At 40.7% G+C, this 11,690-nt stretch overlaps 1 protein-coding gene across 1 annotated transcript in view; it reads left to right on the plus strand.

The window, feature by feature from the left end:
* The window catches only part of LOC145715065 (cullin-4B-like), a 103,537-nt gene extending 92,100 nt beyond the window's left edge, over positions 1-11,437 (plus strand). The window contains 2 exon segments of the mRNA XM_081794646.1: positions 11,066-11,171; positions 11,244-11,437. Coding sequence (XP_081650772.1) covers positions 11,066-11,171; positions 11,244-11,437 — 300 coding nt within the window.
* Positions 11,438-11,690: the final 253 nt, after the last annotated feature.

Genomic DNA, 11,690 nt, shown 5'->3' on the forward strand with positions numbered 1-11,690 from the left:
TTCCTCCGTGTTTTTATCTTATTTTTCTTTTTCCTTCTCTATGTTTCCTTGTTTTGTTTCACATGTAAGTGAAATCATACAGTATTTATCTTTCTCTGACTGACTTATTTAGCTTAACATAATACACACCAGTTGCATCCCAGTTGTGGCAAATGGCAAGACTTCATTCTTTTTTCTGCATCACAAAGGAGTGTTCCATTGTGTGTGTGTGTGCGCGCGCGTGTGTGTGTGTGTATACATATGTATACATATATACAACGTCTGTTTTAATGTTAATGTCACTTGATGGACATTTGGGCTCCTTCCATAATTTGGCTATTGTTGATAGCACTTGTCATAAACATTGTGGCTCACATGCTCCTTGAGATCAGCATTTTTGTATCCTTTGGATAAATACCCAGTAGTGAAGTTGCTGGGTTGTAGGGTAATTCTATTTTTATTTATTTGAGGAACCTCCATACTGTTTTACACAGTGGCTACATCAGTTTGTATTCCCACCATCAGTGCAAAAAGGTTCCCCTTTCTCTGCATCCTCACCTACATCTGTTGTTTCCTGAGTTGTTCATTTTAGCCATTCTGATAGGTGAGATGGTATCTCAGTGTGGTTTTGATTTGTATTTCCCTGATGATGCATATTGTGGAATGTTTTTTCATGTGTGTGTTATCCATCTGGGTGTTTTCTTTAAAAAAGTGTCCATTCATGTCTTTTGTCCATTTCTTTATTGGATTATGTGTTTTTTGGGGGTTGAGTTTGATAATTTCTTTATGGATTTTGGATACTGTCTCTTTATCTGATACGTCATCTGCACCTATCCCCCAATTCTGTTGGTTGCCTCTTTTAAAACTGATTATTTATGTATCTTGAGAGAGGGCGGAGAGAGAAAGAGCAGAGAAGGGGCAGAGAAAGAGAGGAGAGGGTCCCAAGCCGGCTCCATGCTGTCAGCACAGAGCCCAATTTGGGGCTTGATCTCACAAACCAGTTGCAAGATCATGACCTGTGCTGAAACCAGGAGGAGGATGCTTAACCATCTGAGCCACCCAGGTGTTCACCCTGCCATTAGTTGCCTTTTAATTTTGTTGATTGTTTACTTTGCTGCGCAGAAGGCTTTTATCTTGATGAGGTCCCAGTAGTTCATTTTTGCTTTTATTTCCCTTGCCTCTGGCGATGACCAGTAAGAAGTTTCTGCAGCCAAACAAAAAGGGGTTGTTTCCTATTTTCTCCTCTAGGATTTTGAGGGTCTCCTGTCTTACATTTAGGTGTTTCATCCAGTTTGAATTCATTTTTGTGTGTGGTATGAGAACATGGTGTAGGCTCATTGTTCTACATGTCACTGTCCAGTTTTCCAGTCACCATTTGCTTAAGGCACTGTCTTTTTACTTCGGATATTCTCTCCTGCTGTTCCAAAGATCAGTTGGCCATAACATTTGTAGGTTGATTTATGGGTTCTCTATTTTTTTTAAGTATGAAATGTATTGTCAGATTGGTTTCCATACAACACCCGGTGTTCATCCCAACAGGTGTACTCCTCAATACCCATCACCTACCCTTCCCTCCCTCCCATCCCCCATCAACCATCAGTTTGTTCGCAGTTGTTAAGAGTCTCTTATGGTTTGGCTCCCTCTCTCTCTCTACTTTTTTTTTCCTTCCCTCCCCCATGGTCTTCTGTAAGTTTCTCAGGATCCACATAAGAGTGGAAACATATGGTATCTGTCTTTCTCCGTATGGCTTATTTCACTTACCATGACACTCTTCAGTTCCATCCATGTTGCTACAAAAGGCCGTATTTCATTCTTTCTCATTGCCATGTAGTATTCCATTGTGTATATAAACCACATCTTCTTTATCCATTCATAAGTTGATGGACGTTTAGGCTCTTTCCATAATTTGACTATTGTTGTAAGTGCTACTATAAACATTGGGGTACAATTGCCCCTATGCATCAGCACTCCTGTATCCCTTGGGTAAATTCCTAGCAGTGCTATTGCTGGGTCATGGGGTAGATCTATTTTTTCATTTTGTGAGGAACCTCCACACTGTTTTCCAGAGTGGCTGCCACCAGTTTGTAGCCAACAGCGCAAGGGGGTTCCCGTTTTTCCACATCCTCTCCAGCATCTATAGTATCCTGATGTGTTCATTTTGGCCAGTCTGACTGGCATGAGGTGGTATCTCAGTGTAGTTTTGATTTGTATTTCCTTGATGAGGAGCAACGTTGAGCATCTTTTCATGTGCCTGTTGGCCATCTGGATGTCTTCTTTAGAGAGGTGTCTTACTGATGTTTTCTTCCCATTTCTTCGCTGTATTATTTGCTTTTTGGGTGTGGAGTTTGGGGAGTTCTTTATAGATTTTGGATACTGACCCTTTGTCCGATATATCATTTGCCAATAATCTTTTCCCATTCCGTTGGTTGCCTTTTAGTTTTGTTGATTGTTTCCTTTGCTGTGCAGAAGCTTTTTATCTTCATGAGGTCCCAGTAGTTCATTTTTGCTTTTAATTCCCTTGCCTTTGGGGGTGTGTCAAGTAAGAAATTGCTGGGGCTGAGGTCAGAGAGGTTGTTTTTTTTTTTTTTTTCCTGCTTTCTTCTCCAGGATTTTGATGGTTTCCTGTCTCACATTCAGGTCCTTTATCCATTTTGAGTTTATTTTGGTGAGTGGAGTAAGAAACAGGTCTAGTTTCATTCTCCTGCGTGTTGCTGTCCAGTTCTCCCAGCAGCATTTGTTAAAGAGACTGTCTTTTTTTCCATTGGATCTTCTTTCCTGCTTCGTCAAAGATTAGTTGGCCATACTTTTGTGAGTCCAATTCTGAAATCTACATCCTATTCCATTAGTCCATGTGTCTGCTTTTGTGCCACTACCATACTGTCTTGATGATTATAGCCTTGTAGCAGAGGCTAAAGTCTGGGATTGTGATGCCTCCCACTTTGGTCTTCTTATTCAGTATTACTTTGGCTATTTGGGGTCATCTGTGGTTCCATACATTTTTAGGATCCTTTGTTCTAGCTTTGAGAAGAATGCTGGGGCAATTTTGATTGGGATTGCATTGAATGTGTAGATTGCTTTGGGTAGTATTGACATTTTGACAGTATTTATTATTCCAATCCATGAGCACGGAATGTTTTTCCATTTCTTTGTATCTTCTTCAATTTCCTTCATAAGCTTTCTGTAGTTTTCAGCATACAGATCTTTTACATCTTTGGTTAGGTTTATTCCTAGGTATTTTATGCTTCTTCGTGCAATTGTGAATGGGATCAGTTTCTTTATTTGTCGTTCTGTTGCTTCATTACTAGTGTATTAGAATGCAACTGATTTCTGCACGTTAATTATGTATCCTGCAGCTTTGCTGAATTCATGTATCAGTTATAATAGACTTTTGATGGAGTCTCTCGGGTTTTCCATGTAGAATATCATGCCATCTGCAAAAAGTGAAAGCTTGACTTCATCTTTGCCAATTTTGATGCCTTTGATTTCCTTTTGTTGTCGGATTGCTGATGCTACAGCTTCCAACACTATGTTGAACAACAGCGGTGAGAGTGAACATCTGTGTTCCTGTTCCCAGGGGGGAGAGCTCTCAGTGTTTCCCCACTGAGAATGATATTAGCTGAGGGCTTTTCATAAATGGTTTTTATGAAGTTTAAGTATGTTCCTTCTATCCCAACTTTTCCGATGGTTTGTATTAAGAAAGGATGCTGAATTTTGTCAAATGCTTTTTCTGCATCGATTGACAGGATCATATGGTTCTCCCCTCCCCTCCCCTCCCCTCCCCTCCCCTCCCCTCTTTTCTTTTCTTTTTTCTTCCCTTTCCCTTTCCCTTTCCCTTTCCTTTTCCCTTTCCCTTTCTCCCTTTCCCTTTCCCTTTCTCCCTTTCCCTTTCTCCCTTTCCCTTTTCCCTTTCCTTTTCCCTTTCCCTTTCTCCCTTTCCCTTTCCCTTTCTCCCTTTCCCCTCTCCCTTTCCCTTTCTCCCTTTCCCTTTCTCTCTTTCCCTTTTCCCTTTCCCTTTCCTTTCCCTTTCCCTTTTTCCCTTTCCCTTTCCCCCTTTCCCTTTTTTCCCTTTCCCTTTTTCCCTTTCCCTTTCCCTCTCCCTCTCCCTCTCCCTTTTTCCCTCTCCCTCTCCCTTTTTCCCTCTCCCTCTCCCTTTTTCCCTCTCCCTCTCCCTTTTTCCCTCTCCCTCTCCCTCTCCCTTTTTCCCTCTCCCTTTTTCCCTCTCCCTCTCCCTTTTTCCCCTCTCCCTCTCCCTCTCCCTTTTTCCCTCTCCCTCTCCCTTTTTCCCTCTCCCTCTCCCTTTTTCCCTCTCCCTCTCCCTTTTTCCCTCTCCCTCTCCCTTTTTCCCTCTCCCTCTCCCTTTTTCCCTCTCCGTCTCTCCCTCTCCCTCTCTCCCTCTCCCTCTCCCTCTCCCTTTTTCCCTCTCCCTCTCCCTCTCCCTCTCCCTCTGCCTCTCCCTCTCCCTTTTTCCCTCTCCCTCTCCCTCTCCCTTTTTCCCTCTCCCTCTCCCTTTTTCCCTCTCCCTCTCCCTCTCCCCCTCTCCCTCTGCCTCTCCCTCTCCCTGTCCCTCTCCCTCTCTCCCTCTCCCTCTCTCCCTCTCCCTCTCTCCCTCTCCCTCTCCCTCTCCCTCTCTCCCTCTCCCTCTCCCTCTCCTTCTCCCTCTCCCTCTCCCCCCTCTCCCTCTCCCTCTCTCCCTCTTCCTCTCTCCCTCTCCCCCTCTCCCTCTCCCGCTCCCCCTCCCCCTCCCATGTATCACATTGATTGACTTGAGAATGTTGAACCAGCCCTGCAGCCCAGGAATGAATCCCACTTGATCATGGTGAATAATCCTTTTAAATGCTGTTGAATTCAATGTGCTGGTATCTTGTTGAATAATCCCTTTAAATGCTGTTGAATTCGAATTGCTGGTATCCATAGTCATCAGGGATATTGGCCTAGTGTTCTCTTTTTTTGCTTGGTCTCTGTCTGGTTTAGGAAACAAAGTAATGCTGGCTTCCTAGAATAAGTCTGGAAGTTTTCCTTCCCTTTCTATTTTTTGGAAAAGCTTGAGAAGGATAGGTATTTTCTCTGCCTTAAATGTCTGGTAGAGTTCCCCAGGGAAGCCATCTGGTCCAGAACTCTTACGTGTTGGGAGATTTTTGATGACTGATTCAATTTCTTCACTGTTTATTGGTCTGTTTCTGTTTCTTCCTGTTTGAGTTTTGGAAGCGTATGGGTGCTTAGGAATTTGTCCATTTCTTCCAGGTTGTTCAGTTTGTTGGCATATAATTTGTCATAGTATTCCCTGATAATTGCTTGTATTTCTGAGGGATTGGTTGTAATAATTCCATTGTCATGCATGATTTTATCTATTTGGGTCATCTCCCTTTTCTTTTTGAGAAGCCTGGCTAGAGGTTTATCAATTTTATTTTTTCAAAAACCAACTCTTGGTTGCCTTGATCGGCTCTACAGTGTTTTGAGATTCTATATTATTTATTTCTGCTCTGGTCTTTATTATTTCTCTTCTCCTGCTGGGTTTGGGGTGACTTTGCTGTTCTGCTTCTAGTTCCTTTAGGTGTGCTGTTAGATTATGTATTTGGGATTTTCTTGTTTCTTGACATAGGCCTGGATTGCAATGTATTTTCCTCTCAGGACTGCCTTTGCTGCGTCCCAAAGCGCTTGGATTGTTGTATTTTCATTTTCATTTGTTTCCATATATTTTTCAGTTCCTTCTCTAATTGCCTGGTTGACCCATTCATTCTTTACTAGGGTGTTCCTTAACCTCCATGCTTTTGGTGGTTTTCCAGACTTTTTCCTGTGGTTGATGTCAAGTTTCATAGCCTGTGGTCTGAAAGTGTGCTTGGTATGATCTCAATTCTTTTATACTTATGAAGGGCTGTTTTGTGACCCAGTATGTGCTCTATCTTGGAGAATGTTCCATGTGCACTCGAGAAGAAAGTATATTCTGTTGGTTTGGAATGCAGAGTTCTAACTATATCTGTCAAGGACCCTTCTTTCTTTATTGATCCTGTGTCTAGATGATCTATCCATTGTTGTAAGTGGAGTATTAAAGCCCCCTGCCATTACCGCATTCTTATCAATAAGGTTGCTTATGTTTGTGATTCGTTGTTTTACATGTTTGGGGGCTCCAGAATTTGGTGCATAGACATTTATAATTGTTAGCTCTTCCTGATGGATAGACCCTATAATTATTATATAATGCCCTTCTTCATCTCTCGTTACAACCTTTCATTTAAAGTCTAGTTTGTCTGATATAAGTGTGGCTACTCCACCTTTCTTTTGACTTCTGGTACTAGGCTAGTTCTCCATCTTTCAGTCTCATTTCAATCTGAAGGTGTCCTCAGGCCTAAAATGAGTCTCTTGTAGACAGCAAATAGATGGGTCTTTTTTTTTTTTTTATCCATTCTGATACCCTATGACTTTTGTGTGGAGCATTTAGTCCATTTACATTCAGTGTTACTATAGAAAGATAGGGGTTTAGAGTCATTGTGATGTCTGTAGTCTCATGCTTGTAGTGATGTCTCTGGTACTTTGTGGTCGTTGCAACATTTCACTTACAGAATCCCCCTTAGGCTCTCTTGTAGGGCTGGTTTAGTGGTGATGAATTCGTTCAGTTTTTGTTTGTTTGGGAAAGCCTTTCTCTCTCCTTCTATTCTGAATGACAGACTTGCTTGATAACGGATTCTCGAGGGCATATTTTGTCTCTGCATCACATTGCAGATTTCCTGTCATTCCTTTCTGACCTTCCAAGTTTCAGTAGCTAAGTCTGCTACTAGTCTTATGGGTCTCCCTTTATATGTTAGAGAGAGTTTATCCCTAGCTGCACTCAGAATTTTCTGTTTACCCTTGCATTTGCCAGTTTCGCTATGGTAGGTTGTGCAAAAGATCGATTCAAGCTACATCTGGAGAGAGTTCTCTGTGCCTCTTGGATTTCAGTGCCTTTTTCTTTCCCCAGATAAGGGAAGTTCTCAGCTGTGATTTGTGCAAGTACATCTTCAGCCTCTTTCCTCTCTCTTCCTCTTCTGGAATTCCTATTATATGGATATTGGTACGTTTGATAGCATCACTTAGTTCTCTAAGTCTCCCCTCATACTCCTGGGTTTTTTTCTCTCTCTTTTTCTCAGCTTCCTCTTTTTCCATAATTTTATCTTCTAATGCACCTATTCTCCCCTCTGCCTCTTCAATCCGAGCTGTGGTCGCCTCCATTGTATTTTGCACCTCATTTAGAGCATTTTTTAGCTCCTCCTGACTATTTCTTAGTCCCTTGATCTCTGTAGCAATAGATTCTCTGCTGTCGTCTATGCTGTTTTCAAGCCCAGTGATTAATTTTATGACTATTACTCTAAATTCTTGTTCACTTATATAGCTTAAATTGGTTTTGATAAATTCGTTAGCTGTCGTTACTTCCTGGAGTCCTTTGAAGAGAGTTCTTCCGTTTTGTCATTTTGGATAGTCCCGGGACTGGCACAGAACTGCAGGGCACTTCCCCTGTGTGCTGTGTGGAGTAACTTGTGTTGGTGGGCGGGGCCGCAGTCAGACCGGATGTCTGACCTCAGCCCACCGCCAGGGGCCACAGTCAGACTGGTGTGTACCTTATCTTCCCCTCTCCCAGGGGCAGGACTCACTGTGGAGTGGAGTGGCCCCTGTCGGGGCTACTTGCACACGCCAGGTTTGTGGTGCTGCTTCAGTGGGATCTGGTGTATTAGCCGGGGTGGATCCGCAAGGTGCATGGGGCAGGAGGGGCAGGCTTAGCTCGCTTTGCTGTCAGTGGTCTCCTGCGGGAGGGGCCTTGCAGCACTGGGAGGGAGGCAGGCAGGCAGACCCGTTGGAGGGATGGATCCACCAAAGCACAGTGTTGGGCATTTGCCAGGTGCAAGCAAGTTCGGTGACAGGAACTGGGTTCCCTTTGGGATTTCAGCTCGGGGGGGGGGGGGGAGAGGCAGATGGCGCTTGCCAGCACCCTTTGTTCCCAGGCCGAGCTGAGCTCTGTCTTCCGGGGCTCAACAACTCTCCCTCCCAGTGTCCTCTCACCCTCCCTGCTCTCCGAGAGCAGAGCTGTTGACTTTTAACATTCCAGATGTTAAGTGCCACTGGCTGTCAGAACTCACGTAGTCCAGCCCCTCCGCTTTTGTAATCCAGACTCGTGGATTCACCTTGCCAGGCGGGCTGCCCTCCACTGCCCTGGCTCCTTCCCACCAGTCCGTGTAGCGCGCACCGCCTCTCTGCCCTTCCTACCCTTTTCCGTGGGCCTCTTGTCTACACTTGGCTCTAGAGAGTCCATTCTGCTAGACTTCTGGTGGTTTTCTGGGTTATTTTAGCAGATGTGGGTGGAGTCTAAGTGATCAGCAGGTCGAGGTAAGCCCAGTGTCCTCCTACATCACCATCTTCCAGTTCTTCCATCTGGGCTCTCTGTTTTGTTCCATTGATCTGTGTGTCTGGTTTTGTGCCAGGACCATACTATCTTGACAATTACAACTTTGTAATAAAGCTTGATGTCCAGAATTGTGATGCCTCCAGCTTTAGCTTTATTTTTTTTACATTACTTTGGCTGTTTGAAGTCTTTCCTGGTTCCAGACAAATTTTAGAATTGTTTGTTATAGCTCTGTGAAGTGTGCTGATACTACTTCAATAGGGACTTCTATGAATATGTAGATTGCTTTGGATAGAATTGATGTTTTAATAGCATTTTTTCTTCCAATCCATGAGCATGGAACCCTTTTCCATTTCTTTGTGTCTTCTTTAATTTCTTTCATAAAGTTTCTATAGTTTTAAAGATTCAGATCTTGTACCTCTTCAGTTAATTTTATTCCTAGGTATTTTATGGTTTTTAGTACAATTATAAATGGCATTCCTTTATTTTTCTTTCTGCTGCTTCATTATCGGTGTGTGGTAATGCCATTGATTTCTGTCCATTGATTTTATATCTTACAGCTTTGCTGAATTCATGTATCATTTCTAACAGTTTTTTGGTGGAGTCTTTTGGATTTTTCCATGTAGAGTAGACGAGTGAAGGTTTGAGTTCTTCCTTGCTGATTTTGATGCTTTTTATTTCTTTCTGTTGTCTGATTGATGAGGCTAGGACTTCCAACCCAGTGTTGAACAGCAGTAGTGAGACTGGACATTCTTGTCATGGTCTTGACTGTAGGGGAAAAGGTCTCGTTTTCCCCATTGAGGATATTAGTCTTTTATGATGTTGATATGTGTTCCTTTTATTTTTACTTTCTTAAGGGTTTTTTTTTTTTTTTTGTCAAAAAAGGGTGCTGTATTTTGTCAGATGCTTTTTCTGCACCTACTTAAAGGATCATGTTGTTCCTGTCATTCCTTTTATTAGTATGTTTTATCACGTTGCTTGATTTGTGAGTATGGAACCAATCCTGCAGCCCAGGAATAAATTCACTTGCTAGTGGTGAATAATTTTTTAAATCTGTTGTTGGATTTGGTTTTCTAGTATCTTGGGAATTTTTGCATTTATATTTACCAGGGAAATTGGTCTGTAGTTCTCCCTTTCCATGGGATGGTGTTTGTTTTTCTGTATCTTATTTCACTTACAGTTACGCTGTCAAGATCCATCTTTGTTGTCAGAAATGGCGTAATTCTCTCTTTTTTATTGATAAATAATATTCCATTGTTTCTGTATTATTATTTTTTTAAACTCTGTTTATATATCTCTATACTGATCTTAACCTGTGTGTCTGTCATACCTATCTTACCTGTCTGTGTAAGCTAATCTATCACATTTTCTCTATACATTTTTCTGTTCATTGACACTTAAGTTGTTTCCATGTCATGGCTACTGTAAACAGTCCTGCAAAACAGCAGGTGCACATATTTCTCTGAGGTAGTGATTTTATTTTTTTCTTTCAACTATATCCTTAGAAGTAAAATTGCTGAATTGCATGTTAGTTCCATTTTTAATTTTATGAGGAACTTCCCTTTTGGATTTTCTATTTCCCTAACTAATGATGTTTTATACAGTTTTCATGTAGTTGGTCATTCACATAGCTTCTTTGGAAGAATGACTATCCAGGCCCTATGCCTATTTTCATTTGGATTTATTTTGGATTTTTTTTTCCTGTTGAGTAGTTATGAGTACTGTATGTATTTGTATATTACTCCTTATTAGATAGATGGGTTTGCAAGTATTTCCTGCCATTCTATAGGTTACCTTTTATTTTCTTGAAATGAAGAATGAATGAATTTATTTACTTTCCTGCACAAAAACTTCCATTATGATCTGGTCTATGATATGTTTGTTTTTTGTTTATTTATTTCTGAAATTTATTTTAATTCAAGTTAGTTAAAATAGCATAGTATTGGTTTCAGGAGTAGAATTCAGTGAATGATCACTTACGTATAACACCCATAGCTCACCCTGACAGTTGCCACCTTTAATGCCCATCCATCATCTAGTTAGCCCATGCCCCCACCCTACTGCCCCCAACAAACAAACCCTCAGTTTGTTCTGTGTATTTAAGAGAACTGTATTTACGGTTTGTCTCCCTGTCTGTTTTGATCTTATTTTTCCTTCCCTTCCTCTGTGTTCATCCTTTGGGTTCGTAAACGCCAAATCATATATTTTGGTATCATATCCAAAAAGTTGTTGTCAAGACCAGTGTCATGGAGTTTTCCCCTTATGCTTGAAACTTCAGATTTCACCTTTAACATTTAATTAATTTAAAGTTAATATTTGGAATGGTCTCAAATAGGAGAACAATTTTGTAATCTTTATTGTTACTGTCAGTGAATAGTGACTGAAAGAAGCATCTGGGAAATTGTTTACCCACTTTTAGTACCTTGATTATGAGTGGTGATAACACAAATATTTTTTCTGGGTTTTAAATATCTAATGTATTGTTAGTTCTAAAGTGGAAAGTATGTTTATTTATTGTGGAAACAGCCAATGCTGTTTTTTTCTGTTAATGTCTGCCACTTTTAGCTCTATTTTGACCTCAACAGGACTCAAGTTTCAATTACTATTAATATTTTAATATAATAAATAGCGAGGATTTTAGGTAGCTAAAATCATACCTACATCATCATTAAATTGGTATTTTTCTATAAGAAATTAATAGAATGTTGCTTTTAACAGGGCAAAAAAGAACTCCAGGTAACCCTTTTCCAAACATTGGTGCTGTTGATGTTTAATGAAGGAAATCGGTTCAGCTTAGAAGAAATTAAGGTGGCTACTGGAGTAGGTAAGTATTGATTGTAATTGTTTAACTCTGTGCTGTAATAAAAATGCTAAACATTTTTTTTTTCTCATTCAGAGGATAGAGAACTTAGAAGAACTCTACAATCATTAGCTTGTGGCAGAGCTAGAGTTCTTATCAAAAGTCCCAAGGGCAGAGATGTGGAAGATGGTGATGTATTTTTTTGTAATGAGGAATTCAAACACAAACTCTTCAAGATAAAGATCAGTGAAATCCAGATGAAAGAAACGGTACTTTTTTTCTCACTTTAATGTCACTTTAATTTTCTGATGCCTTTTAAGAAGTCTTTTTTTTTTTTTTTTTTTTTTTTTTTTTTGGTTCAGTAGTTAGAATAATATGTTTTTTGTGTTTTGGTAAAAAACATAAAATTTTACCATCATGAGCATTTTGAAGTGTATGGTTCAGTAATGTTAAATATATCTACACTGTGTGCAACAGATATGCAGAACTTTTTCATTTCAAAAAATAGAAAATTTGTTTTAACAAGACTCTGTTTTCTTCATA

Source organism: Panthera onca, chromosome Y (assembly GCF_046562875.1).
Source record: "Panthera onca isolate mPanOnc1 chromosome Y, mPanOnc1 haplotype 2, whole genome shotgun sequence".
NCBI lineage: Eukaryota > Metazoa > Chordata > Mammalia > Carnivora > Felidae > Panthera > Panthera onca.